This window comes from Neofelis nebulosa, chromosome 13 (genome assembly GCF_028018385.1).
Source record: "Neofelis nebulosa isolate mNeoNeb1 chromosome 13, mNeoNeb1.pri, whole genome shotgun sequence".
NCBI classification, from domain to species: Eukaryota; Metazoa; Chordata; class Mammalia; order Carnivora; family Felidae; genus Neofelis; species Neofelis nebulosa.
The window spans coordinates 23,580,933-23,607,724 of NC_080794.1; the positions used below are offsets into that span (position 1 = coordinate 23,580,933).

A 26,792-nucleotide genomic window follows, 5' to 3' on the forward strand; every position below is an offset into this window, starting at 1 on the left:
TCAGCCCTGGGAGGGGAACCCAGACAGTGTCGTCCCAGGGAGCCCGTTCGCGAATGAAAGAACGGCTAACCGAAAGTTGTGTGATTTGCCCACAGTCTCTGCCTCTCCAGTCAAGTGGGTCCCACGGCCCTGAGCTGGACAGAGGCCACCCAACTGCAGGAATTCAGCCACCTGCAGTTCGGGCCGGAGGAAACGGTCACACGAATGGACAGGGGGAGCACCTGTGCCTCCTTCCTCACACCCGGCCTGGCAGCCCTGCCCACCGTCCACATGCTTCCTGCTCCCCAGCTCCAGAGTTCTCTTTGGAAACTACAGGCAACACTGGAAACCGGGCTGGATTTTTTAAATGTGATTTAATTAATTAATCATTTGTTTTATTTATTTATTTACTAAATTCATACGTAATCTCTACACCTAACGTGGGGCTCAAACTCACGACCGTATGACCCCCAAATCAAGAGTCAAGGCTGTTCCAGCAGAGCCAGCCAGGCGCCCTCTTGATTATACCTGCCAAACAACAAAATGTCCTCCCAGAAAATTTCTCTCCTGATCTGATCTTCGCACACCCAAAGGGAGAATCCCCTCCCTTTCCTTGCTCAGGGACTCACTCCTGTGTTCTGGGTGGAGGGAACACAATGGTGACAAGGGACATACCTTTCTGTTTTCTTTTTTGTTATAATTTTATTTTTTTTATTTTTGAAAATTTACGTCCAAATTGGTTAGCATATACTGCAACAATGATTTCAGGAGTACATTCCTTAGTGCCCTTTACCCATTTAGACCATCACCCCCCTCACAACCCCTCCAGTATCCCTGTTTGTTCTCCATATTTATGAGTCTCTTCTGTTTTGTCCCCCTCCCTGTTTTTATATTATTTTTGTTTCCCTTCCCTTATGTTCATCCCTTTTGTCTCTTGAAGTCCTCATATGAGTGAAGTCATATGATTTTTTTCTTTCTCTGACGAATTTCACTTAGCATAATATCCTCCAGTTCCATCCATGTAGCTGCACATGGCAAGATTTCATTCATTTTGATAAGGCACAGACCTTTCTTCCAGGCGGAAGGTGAGGCTGTTCACAGGTCTCTCTCTGAAACCCAGCGATCCACTGAGGAAATCCCAGGCATCTGGAGGGATCCGTGTGTAACACGATGAAGAGTAAAAACGTCAGGAGGACGTCTGCCGCCAGGGCAAGTCGTCAGGCGTGCAGAACTTTTCAGGACTCCAGGACATCCTCCCACACTTCACACGGCTTTGTGAAGACATCCGAAGGAGGGAAGGAGGAAGTGCATTTGACTAACGAAATAGCTCAACTGGTTTTCAGACACATTGAGAAAATACAGAAAATAACACGTTTCCAAAGATTTGTAGCTGCATAACGTTTTCTCTTCCTGCAAACAGAAATCATTGCTGCAACCTGCCAGCATACATCTCCTCATGGCCTCCAGTGTTTGTTCCTTGTAAATGAGGACTTTGCTACAAGTGATAAAATTCTATTACTGTGAGTTAAACACATACTCACACACGCAAACACACACACACACACGCACACACACACGCACCCACACACACACAAAAGGGCCACCAGGGTGGCACAGTAGGTTAAGCGTCTGACTTCGACTCAGGTCACGATCTCGAGCCCTTCGTCCAGCTCTGTGCTGTAAGCTAGGAGCCTGGAGCCTGCTTCTGATTCTGTGTCTCCCTCTCTCTCTGCTCCGCCACTGCTCACACCCCATCTTCCTCTCTAAAAAAGGAACAAACATTAATAAATAAATGAATAAATAAATAAATAAATAATTACATAACCCAAGGAAACCTCTCTGAAGGGACCGTGTTGCAGCTGGGAGACAACCTAGCACAGGGAATGCTGTCTGCATGAAAAGCAGGGAGCTTCTGGGAGCAAAGGGAGAGGCCGGCTGCAATTCTAATGAAAAGTAATGGTTACTGCCCAGAGATCAAGACACCAATCCGTCAAGCCACCGACTCCCCACCAACTCCCAGAAATGATACAGCAGCCTCGACAGGCACCCCACGGTTAGACATTACAGAGCAGAGAAATAAAGTGCCCTCTTTGCCTAGAAACAAGCCAGTCTCAAGCATATGCCACTTACATCCACGAACCACTCTGTCACACACAAGAACCCCAGGGTCCCCGGCATCCCATCTACACATCCATGTCGACAAGCACATCACTGACGCTGACCCAGGCTCAAGGGGAGGCCTTAGACTCCACCTCTCAAAGGGAGTAGTAGCGAAGCCCCTACCTCCCATCGCGACGTTGATGTCATCATAGGCCACCTCTCAGCAAGTCTACCATGTCACCACTTGTAGGACGCATCCTGATGTCACAGGAATCAAAATGTGAAAGCAGCGTCAAGATGGAATCGGCACTTGCACGCCGGTTTGTGATGGGAGACGTGTCTCCGCTGCCGGTGCAGCTCAAAGTTTGAACCCGGGCTACTTTACGTTCCAAAGTGAGGGCCAGGGAGCAGTCATTCCAGGCTGAGACCATCTATCGCACGGAGGGGATCCCTAAACAACCACTAACGTTTTCTATTCTAGAAACTTCTGCACAAATGCCAAAGGAAGATGTACAGTAAACCCTCATGAATGCATCACCCATCTTCCACCAGTATCAACCCACAGGGTCACTTAATCATTGATGCATACCCTGACCTAACCCAGGGCGTCGCATTCCCAGAGGGTGGGTGAGGTCACGTGTAAATACTGGGACATACGGTGGCACCGTGAGCCCTTTGTGTTGTCCTCCTTGCAATCCACGTGGCTGAGCAATACATATCGCTTCTTTACCTAGATGCCACCGGGTAAATCTGAAGTGGATGTGCCAGGGCTCACACTGGCCACAAATGAGTTTCTAGGGAAGCAAGGGGAGGAAACGGTTAGAATACTATCACATGGGGTAGGGAGGGGAGTAAAAACCAAGGTGGGGGCAGCCACAGTTTCTCTGGAAATAATGAGTGTGGTGGCACTTTGGGCAAAACGTTAAAAACAGGGGCCCCTGGGTGGCTCAGCTAGTTGAGTGTCCAACTTCCGTTCAGGTCATGATCTCACCATTGGTGAGTTCAAGCCCTGCGTCAGGCTCTGTACTGAAAGCCAAGAGCATGGAGCCTGTTTTGGATTCTATATCTCCCTCTATCTCTGCCCCTCCCCCAGTCGCATTCTGTGGGTGTGTCTCTCTCTCCCTCTCAAAAATAAACAAACATTAAAACATTTGAAAAAGTAAGAAAACCAGGGTCACTCAGCTGCCACTCAGGGGAGTATACAACTCTTGTAGGAGGGTCATGGGTCTGTGCAGACGTTGCTTCAAATCTTAAAAAATAAATCGAAATTAGGGGCACCTGGGTGGCTCAGTCTGTTTAGCTTCTGACTCTTGATTTCAGCTCACATCATGATCTTTTTTGTTGGTGAGAGTTGTGTCCCATGTCGGGTTTGTGCTGACAGTGAGGAACCCGCTTGGGATTCTCTCTCCCTCTGTCTCTGCCCCTCCTCTCTCTCTCTCTGTCCCTCTCAAAATGAACACAACTTTTACAAAATTTAAAGGTAACATAAAAAAGAAAATAAGGTGTTGGAGATGAAGACATCCTCAACCCTCTATTTGTGCAATGTGACAATCCTTTAGTCACTGCTTTAATTACAAGTTAAATTTTTTTATTTTTTTACGTTCATTTTGAGAGCAAGCACTTGCGTGAGCGGGGGAGGGGAGAGAGAGAATGCCAAGCAGGGTCCGTGCTGTCAGCGCAGAGACCGATGCCATGCTCAAACCCCACAAACCATGAGACTATGACCTGAGCCAAGATCAAGAGGCAGATGCTCAACCAACTGAGCCACACCGGCACCCCTAGTTAATGATTTTTAAAGCAACTTCCATTATTTTGTTCTCATTATAAGTTTAAAAATAGCTTTTACTTAATTTTCCAAGAGCATCCTGGCCTGGAAACCAGAGCCATGGCTCTGAGGCCTGGAGGCTAGGCTGTGGGCCGCCCCTCAGCATCAGTGGAGAAAGGTTCTGTTCGCCTCCTCTGAGGATGGTTGGCCGGACACACCAAAGACACTCCAAGCCAGTGGGACGGTGGCCACCGGTTGCACAGGAGAGGCCAACGTACCCTCTAACTGCTGGATGTGCCCCGGTGCGTGTCTCCGAAACCCCGTGTGCAGCCTCTCCGTGGCGGGGAGGGAAGGAACCGTCCCAGGGTCGCCTGAGCGACAGGGATCTTGTGCCAGAGCCTCTTGAGTTGGCCTGGTGGTGGCTGCCAGCCCCCAGTGCGGGCAGACCCTCCCGCCTGCCACACTGGCTGGTATAAGACTCAGCACTGGGTCTGAGCTTCGGGAGAAGCAGCCTAGTGGGTTCCAGGGGCTGAGACGATGGGGAAGGATGCAGCCCTGGGCACTTCTTGGGACCTTGAGAGGACAGCAGCAGGACAGGAAAGCCCACACAGAGGGTGGAAGAGGAGTGGAGACTGGGCGGAAAGCACGCGCCTGTACACACATGCGCACACGCACACACTCCAGTCTCCTGGGGTCCTGGAGGAAGAGCAGCCTCAGCTGGCCCTGACCGTGGAAGAGTCGCCCTGCCCTGTTGGCCTATTGCCTGGGCCCCCGGCTGCACTGATTCCGGGGCCGCTACCCTGGGGTCTGGACACTTGGCCCTCCTGTGGAGGACACCCCTGTCCTGAACTGCCACTTCCAGCTTCCACACTACTACTTCCACGTGGCAGAAGTGCCTTCATGGCCCCGAGCACCAGAGAAAACCACGGCAGCCACTTCTCAAGTCAATGGCAGCTTATTCTCACTAGTCTTTATTGGCAGTGAGAAACGCTCCACTACTGCCTTGAAAGCCAGCAATAAATAATGCCGTGATAAAAATAGTTCAAAGTAGACGGTACCTACTCTGTCATACAATCAGGAAGTTCACCAAAGATGAATAGAAAACACAGGGAAACTGTCAAACGTCCAATGAAAAGCAGAAACGACATGTAAAGAGACGTGTCGTTTCTATCTCTGTCCCAGCTGCATAAGAAATAAGGCTCCATGATCTGAGCACATTCCTTGGTGGCTTTTTTATATGCCACCTCAAAATTATAAGTTACGTTGGCTACTCTAACCTGAAATGGCTGTCTCCTCAAAATCTACACATGGAGATGGGGCGCCTGGGTGGCTCAGTCACTTACGCGTCCGACTTCAGCTCAGGTCATGATCTCACAGTTCGTGAGTTCGAGCCCCACGCCCGGCCCCGTGCTGACAGACAGCTCAGAGCCTGGAGCCTGCTTCGGATTGTGTGTCTTCTCCTGTCTCTGCGGCATCCATGCTCATGCTCTGTCTCTCTCTCTGTCTTTCAATAATAAAGAAACATAAAAAAAATTAAATAAAATCTACAAATGGAGAATGAGGTCCACTCCTTAAACTTGTTTACAAACAAATCTAAACAGCTGATTTCCGTAAGAACAATAAGGCCTTTATTAGAGTTGCACTCCATTGTTTCCAGGATCTTGCATCTTGCTCTGTGCTGAGCACCCAGCGCCCTGGCCCGAGGTGGGAGACCAGTGCACCCTGATTGGTCCTCTGAGAGTTCTGCTGCCAGGGGTCTAAGGTTCGGGTTGGGGGAGAGAAGGGGGTGGGCAGGGTTCCGGGGAAGAGGTGGCCAGGTTGCCCCACCCAGGCTTTCTGGGGCCTCGGCTCCCAGGTTGTGCGGGTCACTCCAGGCAAACCGCCCAGGCCCCCAGGGACCAGGCTCAGAAAGAGCATACCGGCCCTGGGAGATTTTCACAGTGTTTCAATCAGCTTTCCACTCCAAGTTTCTTTAGCTGATAGTCAACACCAGATATTTTTAATCTCTTCACACTGCACAAGAAAGCATTTCTTGCTAGAAAAAGTGTAGTTAAGGTGAGTCGTTAAAATACAGCGACAATTGCTGCAAATTAAGTCTGCTTATATCAAAACCATGGTTGTAGAGCTAAGGGACATTCGTAAAGGATAATGCAGGCTGTGTCACGGTGATTTTACAAACATGGTAAAATCCTTTCCTCTGTCAGGGTTTCTTAACAAACAATTAAACAATGATAATTACAATACATGCACAGGTTATAAAAGACCGTATTTGTCGTAGGATTCATACATACAGCCATGACAGTACATTCATTTGAAAGACTAAACTGAGATATAAGAACATCAATTGATTCCAAAGGATATTTATAGCCCGGATATACATGAAAGTCAGGAACTCTCTATAGGGAGTGACAAATTTACAGAAATGTACGAAACATTAAATGCTAAATGAGTTTCTCTATCCTATTCACGAATTTTTCAGTAATCAAACACTGTAATACAATATCTCAGGGTCCATATAACAAGGATTAACAGATGAAAGATCTGGTTGAAGTTTCAAATGTAGTCACTGCTGGGCTCAGCGTGCTGCAAGACCATCGGGAGAAGCAGTGTGGGTAAACTGCAAGATAAAAGGAAAGAATCAGTCTTAAGACAGCCCGAAAAGCACCTTCCGGGGCCCCAGGTGGGGCCTAGCGCGTGTCCCCCCTCCCCAAAGACCTTCCTGGCTGAAGAGATTTGAGAATCTAGAGAAAATATGAAGCATTTTGCATTATCAATGAGAATTATTCGATTGAGTTCCTACTGGCTTAAGACTGAAAGTTCCCAAATTAAAAAAAACAAGATGAAGGAATCAATCAACTATTCTTTTATTTTGTCAGGATTTTAAGTAATCTCCACTCCAAAATGGGGCTCAAACTCACTACCCTAAGTTCAAGTGTCATAGGCTCCACCTGGCCTCCAGCCAGGAGCTCCCAACAATCAAACACTGTGGCTGAGACAGGAAAACAGGATGAGAGCAGAACAAAGCCCACCCCTGGAGGTCCTCAGAGCAGGGAGAAGAGGGCCGGGCTCCGGGGCCCACACCCGAAATCTCCATGTTCAAACTCAGTGCCTCAGAGGGCAATGTGCTTCCGCTTTCAAAAGCTAATCTCTCAACTGAGAGGCCACCAGTGTCACTCATGTGAGGACGAGAATCCTCTTGGGCCTGGTCCATTCAAGAAGGTGTGCGTAAAACAAGCCAGCCAGGGCCTGTTGACCCGGGAGCTCCACCAGACCAGGCAAAGGCCAGTGCCACTTGCTCCCGAACGACCGGGAAGGTCAGCTCAGACCTGGAAAATTTCCTACTGCTCCAACAGCAATCCTGCCTCCCTACCAAAAAAGACATTAGCAGACACTGAACCCAAACTTCTTTTTTTACGAAAAGAGTGGAAATACAGTTTTCTCTGGAAAAACTGAGAACACACCAACCTCTTTAAGTGTAAGCACACAAACACCAGAATCCTCTTAGCAGGTGTAGAGAAGCTCGTGTGTGTGTGTGTGTGTGTGTGTGTGTGCGTGTGTGTGCGTGTGTGTATGTGTGTGCGTGTGTGTATGTGTGTGTGTTTGTGAGTCTATGTGCGTCTGCGTGTCTGTGTATTTCTGAAAGTCCCTAAGTGAGCCTGCTGCGGCTCTCCTGGCTCACATGGACATTGCGCAGACAGGACACAGGGTGTCCGACTGTGGCCTGCACGGACGGTGCCCTCTACTCACCAACAGGAGGCGTCGGCAGGATTAAGACACGACTGGCTGAATCCAGCCTCTGTGGTGCAGATACTATGCCTGCTCCAAGCAACACAAGGGGCAGCGTGCAAACGCAGCATGCGGTTAGTCTTAAAATAGCACATGAGGGCACAAATACAGCCCCACACATTCTAAACCACAGCAGCAACCACTGAGGGCTCCCGGGGCACTTCTGAGTGGGGTTCTCTCCACCCGCAAGCAGCCGGGGGAGTCCCCGGGAGTTCACTCTCAAATAGCAAAGGGGCAGTAGAGGCCATGAAAACACTTTCGCCGTGTCCATCTGCCATCTTGTGAAAGAGGGGCCAGGGCTGCCCATCACATACGTAGCTCTGCAAGTGACGCTCTGAGGCTGGTCCAACGCTCTGAGGACACCCACGATGCCTAGTTGTAGTAGTGGAGAGAATACGCTAATATTCCATTAGATAGAAATGTTAAAAAAATCTCAATCACTGTGAAACTTTGATAAGCAGAAGTCAGGAGTAATCTTAGATCATCCGAGCCTGAGCATGCCACAGCATCTGAACGCCTTGTTACATATTAAGTCGGCCATTCTCCATCAGTGTTCACATTCCAACCCAAGAGCCTCCCATACCTCCGCCAAGAGGCTGGGGCAGAGCAGCACATCACATACAGACCGGCAGCATCTTCTTTGGCTGCATAGAGGACAGAGAGGAAGTGACCCAGAAGTCTGCAGGGAGAGTCTCTGCTGACTCAGCAGGTAAGTCAAGAGTGTCTTGATCTACATTGCTATCTCTAAGAAGGTGCCCTCCTGAAGCTTCTATCATCATCCTGGGAAATTACAGGACACATTGTGAAATAAAAACCAAAAATATATAGTAAGGTTACCAGCCCTTTAAAATGACCGCACTCTGCAAGTTTGTTTACAGCTGTTTACCCCCATTCCTGACAGCCATTGGGGGCCCCCTGCCCAGATGGCTGCCCCAGGCGGTAAAGGGAGGCAGGGCCGTATTTGTGCCAGGACACTGACTGGGCACAAGTCAGGACACTCCTGGGCTGACTGGACCTGCCGCACTGTCTTTGTGAAATCACCTTCCTGCTATAGAAGATACTACCTTTTGGTTTTCAAAACAGTCTTTAAGCTGCGGACAGTGCTACACGCTAGGACGGTCCCACCACACCCTTTCACATGTCCTATTCTCGTCACACTTGAGTGTTCTTATGGCAATGAAGACAGTCTTAAGTAGTGGTGTGGGAGTAAATCAGTCCTGCTGTTGTATAAGGAGAAATCAACACTTCGTGTCTTTTTAAATAAACGACTGTAACCTTCCCCCAGAGCACAGGGCCCTGGACTGCAGAGAGACCTCCGGCCGCCCCCAAACACAACTTACAGGCTCTATTGCCAGGCTGCCATCAACGTGTTATGATGTGAAAAATATTTCTCAAGACTATCAAAAGTCAAATATCAAAAGGAAAGAAACCAAACAGAGTGAGTTTGCCTGGTGTGTTTGTCAAATGTGTCAGTCGACCCAAAATGATAATCAAAGTGAAAGACTAGGAAGCCATGAAAATGACATTGAGGAATGCTGTTTGATGGCACGTAAGATGTTCCAAATCATGAGTGTAAAAGGCAGATCGTGAAATACTTTGTGTACAGCATGTGATTTATATTCTGAGGGTTTTAAAGCATGAGACGCAGTCTGTATATACACACAGAGCTATATGCACTCAGAAGATGGAAGGAGTCTGTGGGAACAAACGTTAACCTGGCAAAAACCTCACCTTATACATGATTTTTAAAATGACTTTATATGTTTTTAATGCTTATTTATTTTTGAGAAAGGGAGCCAGAGTGAGAGAGAGAGAGAGAGAGAGAGAGAGAGAGAGAGAGAGTGAGCATGAGCAGTGGAGGGCCAGAGAGGGAGACAGGGAGACACAGAATCCCAAGCAGGCTCCAGGCTCTGAGCTGTCAGCACAGAGCACGAGGCGGGGTTGACCCCATGAGCTATGAGATCATGACCTGAGCCGAATTGGCCGCTTAACCGACTGAGCCACCTCGGCTTCCCTAAAAGTCCTTTAACAAAAAATCTCGTGTCTAAGTTTTCCACGTTGAAGTTTTCCACGTTTTTGGTCAAGAGGGAGAGTGCTTTTGTTGAATAATGGTACACTTCCAAAAAGAACTCAACTGGCATCAGGCATGCTCTCAGAAGCTCTGTGCTGGCTGATGTGCCCACCTCAGAATGTCCTATGGAGCGAGCCCTCGGACCACAGTATAAATATGTTCACGAAGGGTTAGGACCGAACCCTTCCCTCCTTAACTTGTCAGGAAGAACGAGCAAGCTCCTCCAGAAGATGGGTTTTCTTTAATGTGTGGGAACTTTGTCTTTTGAAAGACTTCTTTGAAGATACTGAAGAAGAGCAAAGAGTTTGGCAAGACATGTTTTGCGTAGTGAAACGAGGACCAAGGCAGTGGGTGACTCCTTGCAGACAGGAAAGGTTTACTCTGAAGCACCTCCCAAACTGTTGGCTTCAGTCAGAACGAACAGTAGATCTCTGCATTTAGCTTTTGTTTCACTTTATTAAAAATGGAAACGGAGAGAAGACTTGCTACACTTTGATGCTTTGCCTTCATTTCCTAGACTGCGGATCAAAACCGCCAGTTGCAAGAGCGCCTGGAGGTGGCGGAGCGGAAGCTGCAGCAGACCCCGAGGAAGGCCAAGTAGCTGCCCGAGGTGGAAGCCGAGCCGGCCCAGAGGGTGGCCACTCTCTGCAAGGTGGGGCCCGCCTTTCCTTCTGGGTCCCATGGTGGGAATGTCATTTTCATGGCGGTCCGTTCTTGTATCTCATTTCTCACCGGTAACGTCGGCGTGCCAAATTCCGCGACCCAGCTGAGATCTGTTTTCGGTGCTACTTTGTCTGAGATCGGAATGCTTTTCAAATGGCAGGCATCATCCTCAGTTTTGTTCCCTCCGGTTTTGTCCGATGTGTGCTGTGTGCCGTTGGCTGCATCTAAGACTCACTGCTTTTCAGAGTTAAGTCAGCGACTCAAAGCTCAAGGTAGTAGCCTTGGGTAAGAGAAGGACAGGGGTGCCTGGCTGGCTGAGTCAGTGGAGCTTGGGACTCTTGATCTCAGGGTCATGAGTCTGAGACCCCGTTTGGTGTAGAGCTTACTGAAGGAAAAAAAGAAACCAAAAAAGCATAGAATTTTTCCGAGAAATGAGAAAATCCTATCCTCTTTTCAACACAATCGTTTTTATTTAAAAAATTCTTAAATGTTCATTTATTTTGAGACAGACAGAGAGAGCGAGCATGGGCACATACATGAGCAGGGGAGGGGCAGAAAGAAGGAGATAGAATGCCAAGTAGGCTCCATGCTATCAGCACAGAGTGTGACACAGGGCTCGAACGCCCAAACCTTGAGTTCATGACCTGAGCTGAAGCCAAGAGTCAGAACCCGACTGACTGAGCCACCCAGACACCCCTGTAAGAAATAAATCTTTAAGGAATTCACTCGGAGGTTCAACAAATAGAGTCGAGGAACGTGCCAGACACAGTCCCTGCCCTCCCAGCTCTCATAGCCCTCACCACCCACAGAGGAAGGCAGCAGTTGAAGAGGTAGTTTCCAGACATGATGTGGTCGGTGCTGGGATCGAGTGATGCACACAGGACGAGGGAGCACATGACTGGGCAGCCAGTCCGTCCTTCCGGAACCTGGGCTGAGGGAACCTGTAGCAGGGAGCCTGTCGGTGCTTCTGTGTCACCGGTTCCAGTGCAGTGAGGGTCCCAGTGGGAAGGGGGTGGTGTCATCACGGGATGCTGACCCTCAAGGCTGCCATCAAGTCGGGCAGGCGGCATTGGGCACCCATAAGCCCAGGCTCCAACAGAGCCTCTCCTCCTTTGTGATCTGCATGTCAAGTCTCCGTTTGTTTTCTCGCCTGTCCTCTCTCCTGTCCCTGGTCAGCCGTGTAGCCCGACTGTTTGTCTTTGGACACTCTGCTGCTGAGGAAGCTAAATTGTTGGAAGTGACTTCCCAGCTTAGGAAGCTAGCACGCCTGTTTGCTCTTTCTGCTTGCTGCTTCCTCCTGTCCGTGCTGAGTGGCCAGGGGTGTCTCCCGGGGGACGAGGCACTGTCCAAGGATCCGGGACCCGGGGTGGGGACGAGACCGTTGCCTACCCCCGGTCACCAGCATGGCAGCCCACTGCTTCCCACTGGCACGCATGAGGCCTGTAGGGACTGTGAGCAGGCGGAAGGCCGCTCACAGCATGTCGTGCGTAGGCACAGCGTGTGGTGTGGGGCCGCCAGCTCTTCTGACCCCGCTGTCGCCCACAGGCCGAGCAGAGGCGTGGCAACATCGAGGAAAGGCTGCGCCAGATGGAGGCCCAGCTGGAGGAAAAGAACCAAGAACTGCAGCGGGTACGTGTGCGAGCAGAGCAGCCATGCACCTGGAAGTGGTTGAGGATGAGGCACAGGCTGGGGGTCTGGGGGTAGGGAGTGGTCCCTTGTTTCCCACTTCTCCCCATGTGGACGCCAGGCCCCTTCTCGGTCCCATCAGGGGTACAGTGGACTCTTGTGCGAGTTGGATGCTACTGAACACTCCTAGCATGTGGACAATGTTCTCTGGACGTTGGGGCCCCGGAGGCAGTGCTGCCTAGGGGTGGAGGCACCCGCACAGCCCACTGTGCCCACCAGCTCATTAGCAGCTACTCACGGTTGACGCGGGACCTCGTGGGTGTCCCTTGGCCAAAGCGGAGGTACTGGCCTGGGGTAGGGCAGCCTAGAGGAGGGGTCTCCTTCCTTAGGACATGACACTGAGGTCCTGAAATCAGGTCACGGGCCTGACCTTGGTCCCCACATCCTGAATTTCTACTTGAGATGAAAGGCACAGGTCAGGGTAGATGTTCCTAAGAAGAAGAATAGCGTAATCGAGCCTTGACGAAAGGGAGGCCCGTGTCCCTTGAATCCCCTGAGATTTTTCCCTGCGGTAGCTGGTCAGACGTCAACGTGAAACACCCAGGAGACAGAGCAGGCAGCGGCCTCCCCATCTTGGGACGTCCATCCAAGGCCATCAGGTTTTGTTTTCACCAGAAAACTCGAAACACTCACCCTTAACTTACACCAGAAACTCGTGTGCTTGGCCCTCAGGGTCAGAGAATAAAACATGAGTTCTCGCGGAGTGAAGCTTCTGATGCCAGCGTGAGGGCTCGTGTTGGCCGACCCCAGCCTGCCATGCCACATGCACACAAGCGAGCACAACCAGACGCTAGCCTCTTGGGCCGAGAATTCGACCTCACCTACTTAGAGAAGCACTTCATTGCCTTTAGGACTGTATGGTAGTTTGGAGGGACAGGTGTTGAGATAAGGATTCTATTATAACTGAGACAATCCGACCCCAGCCTGCCATGCCACATGCACACAAGCGAGCACAACCAGACGCTAGCCTCTTGGGCCGAGAATTCGACCTCACCTACTTAGAGAAGCACTTCATTGCCTTTAGGACTGTATGGTAGTTTGGAGGGACAGGTGTTGAGATAAGGATTCTATTATAACTGAGACAATTCCAAGGACACTTTTAAGCTGTTTTGCTTGAAAAATACTTGGGTGCTGATCCCTTCTTGTGGGGTGACCAGGGTCTTTTCCAAGTGATGGCCGTTGCTGCGTGTTAGGTGAGGTGGTCGTGCTTTCTGTTGCCTGCTCCCAAGGAAAGAGGTGCCAGCAGGTGTGGCTTAGAGATGAGGAAGCCCGAGCATGGAGGGACTGTCCATTGCCTAGCCTGCGGGTGTGTCCTGTGGGCTCTTCCTCCTCCCTGGGCCCCCCGACTGCAGGGCACATGTGTAGTCCGTACCCCACGGCCCTCCGCCCGGCAGGAGCCCCTGAATCCTGCCGGCCTGTCCTCGGCGCTTCTGTTTTGGGTTAATTCAGGAGATGCGGCAGAAACGAGTTTTTAAACCAGACGATTGATGAGAGTTGTATATAACACAGACCCGTGAACTTTGCGGTTACGTTCGGAAATTACTTGAGGTAATTTGTTATGAATTTCTAATACAAGTTCCATTACAAAACGTTCAGGAGATGTGGGAATTTCACGAAAAACAGGTGAAAGTCTTTCTCACCACTGAATCTTTCCCAAAGTGGATTTTTTTTATCTTTCGGTTTTGTCAATGGATTCATTTCTTTCCCCCTGAGGCCAGATCCGAGCTTCTGTTTCCGCCCCAGAATATTCCTCCTCCTGTGTGTAGATAAGCTGATCCCCTTAAGAATATGCTCTTTAGGGGCGCCTGGGTGGCGCAGTCGGTTAAGCGTCCGACTTCAGCCAGGTCACGATCTCGCGGTCCGTGAGTTCGAGCCCCGCGTCAGGCTCTGGGCTGATGGCTCGGAGCCTGGAGCCTGTTTCCGATTCTGTGTCTCCCTCTCTCTCTGCCCCTCCCCCGTTCATGCTCTGTCTCTCTCTGTCCCAAAAATAAATAAAAAACGTTAAAAAAAATTAAAAAAAGAATATGCTCTTTCCTGCATGTACATCTGCCTCCTGAGCCCATCTGAGAGCTAATAATGAGGACATTCGTGAGGGCCCATGTGTGTTTTGTTTCCCAGAAACAAAGGCACCTGCTAAGTGATGACCCCTGGGAAGCAGGTTCCTGCGTTTCTGTGTCCCGGGAGGTCGGTGCTGGCAGTGAGGCACAAGCACGCCCAAGAGTGCCGTGGGAAGGGGCAGCCGAGGATGGCGTGCGTGTGGGTCGCACCGCTGGTCATTCGCACGTCTGAGCCGATGTTCGCACTTTTGCTTCAAGCCTGCGTCTTCTCTTTCAGGTAAGGCAGAGAGAAAAAATGAATGAAGAGACTAATAAATGTCTGTCGGGCACTATTGACCAGCTCCTTTCCGAATCTGACGAGCGTCTTCAGCGTCATCTTAAGGAGAGAATGGCTGCTGTGGAAGATAAGGTAGGACATGAGAGACAGCGGCTGAGTGCCCCCGTCCTCACAGAGGAGACGCTCACGTTGTGATCCTGAGGAGCAGCGTGGAGCAGAGGCTAACAGCCACTGTAGAAAGTAGAAATGATTCTTTCACGCGGAAAACTGCAGGCTGTTACCCACTGTCTGTGTTAAGTTCCCAGTGTCCTGTCCCTGCCCGACGTATGTGTGCGGGAAGGTGCGTCTTACTGTCTAGAAGAGGAGTATGGTCTGGGGAGGGCCCGAGAGTAAGTATGTGAGGCTTTTACTAACTGAGAGGTAAGGAGTAAGCTAGCTTCATGCTAATCAAAGATGGGCCCAGAAACAGCCATAGGCAGTATATAACTAAGGGGAGGGGCCGTGTGTCGATAACCCTTTGTTGATAGGACCCGGCAGTGGCTGGATGTGGTCAGCAGGCCCTCGTTGGCCACCCCTGTGCTGGAACCTTCAGCCTGGTTCTTGTCTGGGGAGCTAATTTGTACCTCTTTTGTCCAGACGGACCGGTAGGAGTGCGCAGTTCTGTCAAGCATTTAAGCAGCTGAAAACAGAGTTTCTCCTGTTCCATCTCCTGCCTTCCCTCTTTTCATCTGGGTTGGAAAGAGTCTAAGCCTGGACTCTTACACCATCATAACGGATACACTTGAGGTGTAACGGGAGGGAAGCAGTATCATAGGATCTCTGTGAGAGAAGCTCTGGTGGTGACAGTTGGGTGCGGACCTGATACTACCGGTTCTGGTGACACCTGTGTCCCTGTAGATGAGCCCAGAATCTTCCCTAAGATGGGCACTTGGAGACACCAGTGAGCAATGCTAATTACACGACACACTTGTTTTGGGTAAAACCCATTATGAGGTGCGTTATTATACCCCACGTGAGGTTCTACCTTGATCACTGGGGCCAGCCTTTAGGTAGAATAGTTGTATGTGAGATTGGAATTCTATGTACGAAACTTAGGTCAGGTTTCCCAAGTGACTGAGGCATCACAGACCCTAAAAGCTAGTACGAACCAGTGTACCTGCTGCAAGTAAACTTAGGAACTTGTCATACTTACAGTCAGACATTGATCCGTGAAGAAATTGTACATGGACAAAGCATGAGGAAAGGCTGTTACTGCAGTTTCACAGACAGCATTTCACTCTGTGGTCATGTGACCCTGTTCGTTGGTATGGCCATCCACTCCATGACTTTTCTGTGGTGCTGCGTTATTGTAAAGAGAAACGTAGGCGTGCTCTAGCATGTGGAACGTTTGAAAGAATCAACACTAAAGGACTGTACCTTTCTCAGAAGTCTCCGTTAGGAGAAGTGGGCAATCTGAAAAAACAGTTACAAGAAACGCAACGTGAGAAGGTATTTCCATCTCTCAATCATTCAGTGATCCCTTGAGACTGGAAAGGAGCAGGTGACCTCTGGGGCTGACACTTCCTCCAAGGCGAGCCACCACTGTGCTTTCGAGGGGCCCCACGCTGGCAAGTCTGAATGGCACGCATGTGGCGGAGTTGGAGCTGTGCAGCCTATGGGGTTCAGATTTCTGAGTCCCTTCGGGGGTCCGCTCGAAAGCTAAAATGTTCACGCAAACCTTTCGTTGAGTGCAGCGTTGCCCAGCAGGAAGGTAACAGGTGACACGGGTGTCATCCCAAGGATTCTCGCGGCTGCATTCGAAATGGTCAAACAGACGGGTGATGTTAGTTTTCATGTAGCCCGATGCAGGCAACGTGTTACTGTATCATGTAAATAGTATAGACATGAAGGAGCTACTCTACAATGTTTTTCCACATTCAGTCCTTGCAACCCACGGGCCGTCTCACAGTTCCATCCCCTGTGGTCGGGACCAGCCCCACTTTGGGCACTCAGTTAGCCACGTGCGGCGGTGTCTGCTGCCTGGGACGGCACTGCCTAGGGCGTTGTTGTGTGACCGAAGGTCCTCTTCGGTTTTGCTCCCTGGTGCTGCGTGTGCAGACGTGAGGCTGGGCTGGGGAGGGTCCACGAAGGAGCACGTGCCTATTGCACAGAAGGGCTATTCCCCCACCGCCCAGAAAGTCCTGCTCCTCTCTACATAATTAGGAACAAGTGTTAGTGGCTCGGTGTTTCTCCTCTGTAACCTTGCTAGGCCTGTGACCTAACTGTTCAGTAGGGTTTAGGACGTTCACTTGGTGATCCGGGTGTTTCCTGGAGGACTCTTGGAGACAATGGTCTTGGGGTTTGTAACTGCTGAATTTCCCCATCGTGTAATGAACCTACAGTGTTGTATCAGTTTCAAGTAGACAGCATACCGTTTCACCAATTGCACGCGTAACTCTGTGCTCACCACCATCACTGTGGTCACCGTGTGTCACCATACAGAGTCCTTAGGGTATCATGGACCGTATTCCCTGTACGGTGCTTTTCATCCCCGAGACGGCCTTATTTGATATCTGGATGCTTATGCCTCCTAATCAGCATCACCTCTTTTGCCCACCGCCCCTACTCTCCTCTCCTCTGGCCACTACCAGTTTGTGCTCCGTGTTGAACGGACTCTTGAGGCAAAGAATCGTTAACCTTGCTTGCAGTGAGTGTCGTTGTCATTTGCTGCTTTGCAGGATCGGCTTCTACAGAGCATGGAAGCACTGAGGGCTGAATTAAAGCGGGCAAGACTGAGAGGCTCTTCGCTTCACCACGGGTATGACATTTCCCGGGTCACAGATGTGTTTGAGATGCGGCTGGGGGCGGCTTCCCTCTGTCACCAGTATGACCTGAACCAGCTCATGGTTCCAATGTAGAACCGTGGGTGTGCTATGGTATGACCCGAACCGGATCAGAGTTACACACAATAACCCTGAGCGTGTTGTAGTCTGATGCGATCCATTTTCCAGGTACCACCTAACTGATGATGGGGCGGGGCTGGGGGGGGACACTGCCCTTCACCGTGCCTAACATGAACCACCTCACAAACACATATGTTAGCACCTGCTGTGTATCTTCCAGAGGAATCCTTTGGCCGAATGGGCAGAGTGACTGGATGTAGCTCAGGGAGCCGGTAGCTTCGTAGTTGGCAAGAAGGAGAAGTGAAACCTCATTGCAGAGGTTAGGTTTGGAATCTCAGGAGACCGGGAGGCATGACAGAGCTCACAGCCATGGGAGGAGGCGTGGAAGTTAGGGAAAGTTCTGTTCGTGTTTGGGTGGGTTTATTTGCGGCCTCCCTCCACCGAGTGTGGCAGTGATGGGGTGGGGCTAGGAGGGGTCCAGCGTGCCAGATTCGGACCCAGCGTCCCCGGAAGCTGTGGTCCCTTCGGTAACACCAGTGGGGTCACCATGGGAGTGGACACGTGGCCATGGTTGTGAAGGTCACCTTCACATTGGTGGGGTTAGCGCAGTGCTCCCAGTTTCTTAGCTTTTTGAAAAGAGTGGAGAATGACATGTAATCGCTTTAAGTCTGTTGGGACATTGGTGAGTCGCCTGTGAGGGAGCGGGTCAGCCGGCTTGTGAGCTGCGTCCTGCAGACAGTAATTGTCAGCAGGTATTAAAAGGTTTGCTTGCTTCTTTGTAAGAAATAGGTACCAGGTGAGAGTCATTCTGGTGTGACAGTGCCTCGAGTAGCTGACTGGGCCCCCTTAGGTGCAGGCTCCTGCTCCAAAAGCAGGCCCACTCAGGCCGCACTGGGATTTGTGCAACGGAAGTCAGCTTCTCTTCTTTTCCAGAGAGCAAGGAGCCACTGGACTCCCGTGCAGGGTTCAAGTGTGGAGGGTGAGCCCGTGGCTGAGGCCGGGCACGTGGGCTGGCGGGTGCTCCTTCACAGTTGCTGACCGCTTCGTGCCCAGAGCCTTTGCTGAGGGGAGCAGCTGACAGCCCAATTAAGTGACTCCACCCTAGGGGCTCGGGGCTCCATGGAACTTTTCTGGAGACTTCTGTGGCCAAGGGGGACATTTGTCTGTTAGTCTAACTGCACAGAGGCCAGAGACGCTTTTGCCTCCTGTGTACGGGAGCTGGGAGGTGTGGTTCCAATTGATCCTGCCGCGGATGCCCCTGGGGCGCCCGAAAGTGGCTGGTGGAGGAAAACCTGGGGTCACCTGGCATCACAGCGAGGGCCTTGGCACACGTGGTCCGATGGCAGGTGAAGGCCAGAGGGACGTATAGGAGTGCTTCCCGGTCAGTTGGGCAGGAGGTGGTGCAGACACGCTGGATGACAGCTTGACTGGGGGCAGGCGCTGCTCCACCTCGGGGACGTCTGGGCCGCGGGGATGCGTTGCACCTGCTGGGCCCGGGAGACCCTGTCTCCACAGGACCCGGCTAGCGGGCTTGCACTGGAGCCAGGGGCAAGGATGCCTTCCTTGGAGACCTTTTTCTGTGACCTCATTTTCCTAATTGACGGGTTTTGGCCTGGCTGACAAAGTCCCCTTTTCTTTAGATAACAACCTCGGTGTGTGTGTGCGTGTTTGTTGATTGTTTCCCTCCGTATTTCAGGCGGACGCACGTCGGCAGCATCCCAGCTTCCAGGTTCCGTCTGGCGGACAGCCCCACGGATGCCAGCAGCAGCAGCAGCAGCAGCGCGGTGTTGCGGCGCCGCCGGAAAGGCCGTGTGGCCCGTCTGCGACATGAGCCTTCCAAGGCAAGGACCTCCATCCTCTGGGGGCTCTCGTGGGACCCACCTGCCAGCTCCAATGTCACCTGCCTTTTCCTGTCTGTGAGGCTCTTCTGGAACTAAAGGACTGATAGGCTGCTTTCTCCTTGCCGCTTCCCCCATTCTTCTTTTGCTGCCTTAGAATTTACTTTTGAGAGCTTTTGTTCTTTCTTTGTATCAAGTAGCAATGTGGATTAAGATAGGACCTAGTGTTAAGTACAGCACAATGCAAATTAGTAAGGGTTTGAAACGCTAATGAAGGTTAAATGAACACGTGTATTCATCCTTAAACAACAAAGAATTCACCTTTGGAGTCTAAGTACTTTTGTCCTTTGTCTCTTCGGCTGCGTATATTTTTATATATTTGTGTAAGTTGTGAGCACCTGTAGTCATGGAACAAGTTTGGTGCAGACATCGTCCCAGAGCTAGGGTGCAGCATGACTGAAAAACCCAGATGAGGGGCGCCGGGTGGCTCAGTCGGTCAAGCGTCCGACTGCTGATTTCTGCTCATGTCACGATCTCTGGGTTTGTGAGATCGAGCCCCGGAGCCCCGCAGTCCCGCATGGGGCTCTGTGCTGACCGCGCCTAGAGCCTGCTTGGGATTCTCTCTCTCTCCCTCTCTCTGCTCGTCCCCCACTTGAAATAAAACAAAGAAAGCAATAAATAGATAAAAAGTCAGAGGATAGGCCTGCACCCCTATGTGTGCACAGTGTAGTGAGAAGAGACCAGCAGCGAAAGGGAAGTAAAGGCGATATGTGTGTTAGTAATCTATTTCTGTTTGACAGATGATTGACAAGTACCTAGGTGGGCACCTGTGGATAGCCCCAGAGTCCAAGGGTGGGTCTCTGGGCACTGCCCAGTGTGGCAGTGGAGAGAGAGACACAGAACTGGCAGAGACCAAGCGGTCACGACAAGGTGGAAGGAGCTCAGTGAGCCAGGTGCTCAGGGAAAGGGAGAGCGGTGGCCTGGTCGTGCTGGGTGGGGCCAGGCAAGGTGGAGGCCGAGGAGCACGGTGGTCTGGTCCAGGAGCCCTTGCGCTAAAGCCCACTCGCCAGAGTTCCAGAGTCTGTGTAGACACAGTAGGGGCAGCTTTCTGGAGGACTTGAACTCTGGTTGGGAGCAGAGACGCAGTGCTAGCTGGAAGGAGACACAGGGTAAAAGTTCTGTGGTTTGTGTTTTGTCAGTTTGCTGTTTTGCCCTGGAGCGTCTGTGGTCAGTCGTGGCTGGCTCGTGTTGTTTCTCCTGCATCTTCATTTGTCAGTAGATAGTGGGGTTTTGCCCCAATAGTGATAAATTGTCGTTAGCGTATCACTGTATAGTACAGGTGGATACGGGTTTGATCTAGGTAATAATTTGTAAACGAAGTGTTTCTTCAAAAGACATAAGGCACTGAGCATAGCTGAACGGAAGCTCGATACAGACAGCACGCTTTGCGGAGCCGACGCTCGTGTTCAGGACTCCAAATCTCATGGGCTTACTGAGCACAAGTACTGCCTTCTACACTGAAACTCAGGACTCCTACAAGTGAAGCTGTCACCTGCCCCTAAGCCCGTTTTTATCACGTACCTGCCCAGGGCACCCTCCTGTAACCAGCACAGTGATTTGTGAGAGGTTGTCACTCAAATTCTAGGTCAGGATTTCACATTCACGTCCAGCAGGGCATTAACAGAGTGGGTTTGTTTGGTGTTATACAAGGTGTTGCGGGAACTTCGGCATCCCCTAGGGTGATACTGTAAAGGTGTAACTTGGTTTTCAACAAGGAGAACAGTTACAGGAAAGTTTAGAATAGGCACCTGTTAGATGTCTTTGTTTGGCAGGATGCCATGTTTTAATGAGTTGTGTATGTTGTAATGGAGTTTTACGTCCCTGAGTGATAATTGGTAGCGTCTCTGGTAAACACACGTTTACATGTGTGGTGGCACAAAGTTCTGCTTCCAGTCGTGGTTGTTTCTAAATCTTCTCTCAATTATATCCATCCTGTTGTTCTCTTTAAAATATGTTTGCTCGTTTTGTCTTGGAAATTTTAACTTCCTAGTGTGCAGTAAATCTGATTTCTCTTCCTTTCTTTGCATGCCTCTGTCAGCCTAGTGATGTAAGGAAGCATCGGAGGAAGCGAAAGGGTTTCGTAGTGCAACCTAGCCGTGTTTGTCTGTGGTGTGGGGGAGAGTGCCCGTCTCTTCACAGTGAGCACCACAGCTGGGTAAGGACGAGCGGCTGGCGTGTGCGGGGAAGTACAGGAGCCACTGGGGACTCGAGCGTGGCGGCCGGTTTCCACGGTACCTGCGACGGCCACCAGAGCTCGCCGTTGTCTCTCGTTTGTGTCTTGCTCGCTGCGCTGCGTACTTAGTTCCATGAGACATAGAAGTTTCTAGGAAGAGAAATTACTGAAGCAGAGCCATAGACTTTCGATTTCGGGATAACCGCTTTTGACAGCCGTAGCCAGTAGCATTCAATGAGCTCTTCGGGTTCGCCACCTGGTGTGTGCAGTGGTTTAGGATCCTGTTACCTGGCCCTCACAGACATGCCCGCGAGCCACAGCTTGTGTGGTTAGCCCATTTCCAGATGTGCAACCAGAGCCCGAAAGCCGGGGTCCTGTGCATGAGGACACTTTGCAGGGCAAACACTGGCCAAGAAACCACTCTGCCACATACCCCACCTTTGCTCGGGCGCCCTTCTCCCATTTACAGTGCCCCTCACTGGGACAGGACACCTCCTGTGTCCAGGGGACAATGATGTGGGTGTGCCCATTCTCAGGGGAAGCGCCGTGCCTCGGGTCGGAACCCTCGACCAGAGAGTCCGCCTCATAACTGGGATGCCTTGCTTCCTGGATCGTACCCCCATCCCAGACCTTCCCAGCCATGTGCTGACAGGGCCGTGCCTCTGATACAGAGCTGGGCGGCAGCTGGGGGAGCCCCTCCACTGCAGAGATGGTGTGTCCGTTCAGTTGAATTCTCGCGTTCAAGTGCCAGTTCGGTCACTGGTTGTTTTGTGACCGGGGTGTATTAATCACCGTCTTTTTCTCCTGCCTTGCCCTCCTGGTAAGTGAGGACAGCGAAAGAATCATGGCCCTTGGGGTGCCCACACACTGCCCATCGGTGCACGGTCCTCAGAGATCAGGAGCTCACATCGGCGACGGGGCACAGGGCACGCCCTGCATTCTGCTGGCTCGTGCTGCCTTTTCCTCTGTGGCAAGCCTTTCTCAAGGAACAGAGGGTCGTGTGATGAACACCCAGGCAGGACGGCCTGCTCCCCCAGCTCACTGATGGCTACTTGGAGGGCTCTTTGGAGGTTTTGGGGGATGAAGTCTAGGTGTATGTGTAGTGGGTGTCAGGTCCATGCGGACAGGGCCAGCACGGGCATTGCACTTCCCAGCCTTGCGGGAGTCTCCCGTTTTGGCTGAGACTGAATTGGCCCATAGGCACAAGTCTGGCAGGACCCAGTGCTGGGCGGGGGCCTGTGTGTGGACTGCGCTGCGACACAGGGGAGGGTGTGCTCCCGGAACCCTCCGTCTCTGCTCACCTCATAGCCTGGTCGCTAGTGTGGCTGCCTGTCCTGTTCCGTTTTGGCGTTTGTTTTCTCCATATACTTGCTTCCACCTGGGTATGAAATCTACTTGCGTGAAGCAAGTAGCAAGCAAACCCTGTTTGGATTTCTGTGGATAATTTGTAGCCTGTTAAGGTAGCCTTTTGTTGTCTGATGATTGTCATGGAAATCAGGAGAGGAGGCAGGTGTCTGTAATTGTTGGTTATGCTTGTGTCTTCCCTGAGCTCAGCTCCACTTGGTGCTGACCGCCATGGGTGTCCCGAGCCCCATGCAGCTTCGGAGGTCCTGGTACAAACCCAGTTGGCTGTGCCTGTCTCGCCCGTCCTACACGTGTGTCTCATGAGATCCGGCCCTGCCTCACCACCAGGACCTGTCAAGGGTCATAACGCTGGCGGGTCCGTGGCTCCACGGTCCTTTTCAGGGCCCACAGCCACATAGCCGCAGACCCACAACCTGTGACAGAAGGAAAAATGGAGTCAGAAGGGGTTCATTTGTCGTGACGGCAGCCAAGGGACACTGTGTCTCCACCGTGTCGAGCAGACTGTCTGTAAGCTGCCGATGAGTCCGTCAGTTTGTAACCTCAACCGAAATGTCCCCGAGAAGCAGAAGTCAGACCCGAGTGTGGGGTCAGGGGGTTGGGTGCCTTGTCATTTTACACACGTCCCTGTAGATTCCAGCCTTGCATCGCTACCAGAAGTGACAGTGGATTAGGCCACAAGCTCGCTCCATTTCCCCCAAACAAAGAGCTTTGCACAATCGTGCATGGGAGGGCTCCATGCTCACCAGGGTTTGCCCTGAATGGCGTCAGGAAACAAGCACCTTCCTTCTCAGCTGGCCGTGGTGTATGGTGACATGGTCTGGGTCTCCGCCTCTACCTTCTGTGGCCGGGCTCCTGGTGGTTGGAGGTCCTGGGGAGGGTACACCCCTCGGTGCAGATGGGCTGGGGGTCTCAGTGGGCCCACTGCCCGGACGCGAATCCACCCTTTCGCCTGGCGTTATGTCGATCCTAGGAAGTCGTTTTGGACGCTGCACAAAGCACAGCTCATAGCTTTTCAAATGAGTTGCTGGCTGTCATTTCAGGGCTGTGCTCCTCTGTCTGGGTGCACGGTGAACTCATGTCACTCTCCTCTCCACCCCACAGTTGCTGCCTTTGGAGGAAGAGTCACAAGATAGTGTGGCACATAGACCCATGGAATAGAATAGAAACCCCAGAACTAGACCCACAAACGTATGGCCAACTCATCTTTGACAAAGCAGGAAAGAACATCCAATGGAAAAAAGACAGTCTCTTTAACAAATGGTGCTGGGAGAACTGGACAGCAACATGCAGAAGGTTGAAACTAGACCACTTTCTCACACCATTCACAAAAATAAATTCAAAATGGATAAAGGACCTGAATGTGAGACAGGAAACCATCCAAACCCTAGAGGAGAAAGCAGGAAAAGACCTCTCTGACCTCAGCCGTAGCTATCTCTTACTCGACACATCCCCAAAGGCAAGGGAATTCAAAGCAAAAATGAATTACTGGGACCTTATGAAGATAAAAAGCTTCTGCACAGCAAAGGAAACAACCAACAAAACTAAAAGGCAACCAACGGAATGGGAAAAGATATTTCCCAATGACATATCTGACAAAGGGCTAGTATCCAAAATCTATAAAGCGCTCACCAAACGCCACACCCAAAAAACAAATCACCCAGTGAAGAAATGGGCAGAAAACATGAATAGACACTTCTCTAAAGAAGACATCCGGATGCCCAACAGGCACATGTAAAGATGCTCAACGTCGCTCCCCATCAGGGAAATACAAATCAAAACCACACTCAGATATCACCTCACGCCAGTCAGAGTGGCCCAAATGAACAAATCAAGAGACTATAGATGCTGGAGAGGATGTGCAGAAACGGGAACTCTCTTGCACTGTTGGTGGGAATGCAAATTGGTACAGCCACTCTGGAAAACAGTGTGGAGGTTCCTCAAAATATTAAAAATACACCTACCCTATCACCCAGCAATAGCACTGCTAGGAATTTGCCCAAGGGATACAGGAGTACTGACGCATAGGGGCACTTGTACCCCAATATTTATAGCAGCACTCTCAACAATAGCCAAATGATGGAAAGAGCGTAAATGTCCCTCAACTGATGAATGGATAAAGAAATTGTGGTTTATATCCACAATGGAGTACTACGTGGCAATGAGAAAGAATGAAATATGGCCCTTTGTAACAACATGGATGGAACTGGAGAGTGTGATGCTAAGTGAAATAAGCCATACAGAGAAGACAGATACCATATGGTTTCACTCTTAGGTGGATCCTGAGAAACTTAACAGAAACCTCTAGGGGAGAGGAAGAAAAAAAAAAGGAGGTTAGAGTGGGAGAGCAAAAGCATAAGAGACTCTTCAAAACTGAGAACAAACGGGGTTGATGGGGGGTGGGAGGGAGGGGAGGGTGGGTGATGGGTATTGAGGAGGGCACCTTTTGGGATGAGCACTGGGTGTTGTATGGAAACCAATTTGACAATAAATTTCATATATTGAAAAAAAATAAATAAACATAAAATATTCAACAACATGATGCCAGTCCTTCCCCCTGAGGACACAATGACCCCAGGCCCTTATCTGAAAACCCAACTCCTCACGGGGTAGGTTCTGTCCCAACACCAGCTGCCTGGTGCCTCACCTGGCTCCGCTTCCGCTTCCATCGCTCACAACAAAGCCAAGCTCCTCCTTGACCCCGGCCTTCGGCCTCGGAGTCAGACTGCTGGGAGAGTGCTCGGTCAGCCTCAGCTCCCGAGCCACCTCTCCGGAAAAGGCCGTTCCGGAACCACAGTGCGCAAGTAAGCAACATTTCCTCCTAACCCCTTCACTCGTCCAGATACACTCTTCTCAGATGGGCCTCCACCACCGTCTCCGAGGAGCACAGCAGCCAGAGCCTGGTGACCACAATGGTGCATAGTTGTAGTGTGGGGTCTCTCTGTCCCTACCGCCCCTCCTTTGTCCTTGTATCCAGGCACTCCAGCCCACACTCTCCACCGCAGCCCCTAGCTACCACTCTCCAGCCCCACGCTCCCATCCCCCAGCCTCCAGCCCTAGTCCCCAGCCACCGGTCCCGGCCGCACTTTCCCTCTGTGCAGGTGTGGGTGGCGTGTTTCTGTGACTGACTGATTTCTCTCAGCTTACCACCTTCCTGTTCCATCCACATTGCTGCCAATGACACGATTGCGTTCTTTCTCATTGCACATAGGGCCCATTAACTCCCAGTGAGCATACGTGAAGGTTGTTTTCAACCCCCACCGACAACTAATTTCTGATGTCAACGAAAACGTGTTGTGCTCCTCAAAACCTGGGGCATTGAAGTCTCTTGTTTGTGCAGTGACTATTACTGTGCTCTTTGCCCCCGCCACAGACTGCCTCAGCATCCTGCTTTCGGAGACTCTCAGGGATATTGCATGCCCAGTCGTTTCGCCAGCAGGTGAAGCCAAAGAAACGACTCAAAAAAAACTACACAGAATCAGAACCCAGTCCTACACACTTGGGCATCAGCTCGTATGGGGACTCTGCCCTCCAGATCAACAATGTTTTACCTACGGACAGGAAAAGCTACAAAGATGGCAAGTGCTCCCACCCCCCTACAGTGTGTGATGACAGATGTAGGGTTTCTTTTGGTACATTCAGGCTCCTAGGTGTAGCTAAAATATGTTCCATTTCTCTATAACCCACAGATTTTCCATAGTCATAGGACACCAAGCTTCCCTGGGGAATCGTGCTCCCACTCTCCTCCCATGCTACCTGAAAGCAATCATTGGCTGATTTACCAAAGGATCCATTGACCTCCTGTCACTTATCACTCGGGGCTCAAAAGGCTGCAGTTGGCATGGTAAGAGTCATGACGAGGGAGCATGAGCCAGGCTGAGGCTAAAGCGTAAGTTAGAACCCCCCTTGCCACCCCACGGTGGGTCTGAGGGATATCCCCTGGGCACCACTGCTACTCAAGAACAAAGGAAAGGGGCTTAAGCCCTTGCCGTGCTAATGTGGGAAACTCAGGCACAGGAAAAATTAAATTCCCTTAATGCCTATAGGCCATCGACAACTCCTTGAAACCAGCACAATGACCTCCCTCTAAGAG

At 51.1% G+C, this 26,792-nt stretch overlaps 1 protein-coding gene and 1 pseudogene across 1 annotated transcript; both read left to right on the plus strand.

The window, feature by feature from the left end:
- LOC131492406 (src substrate cortactin-like) overlaps positions 1-26,792 on the plus strand; it is a 112,271-nt pseudogene that overhangs the window by 15,559 nt on the left and 69,920 nt on the right.
- LOC131492649 (liprin-alpha-1-like) lies at positions 11,805-14,609 on the plus strand. Its single transcript, XM_058696362.1, has 2 exons — positions 11,805-11,993; positions 14,385-14,609. Exons 1-2 carry the CDS (start codon positions 11,952-11,954, stop codon positions 14,577-14,579), a joined length of 237 nt encoding a protein of 78 aa, XP_058552345.1. The 5' UTR covers positions 11,805-11,951; the 3' UTR covers positions 14,580-14,609.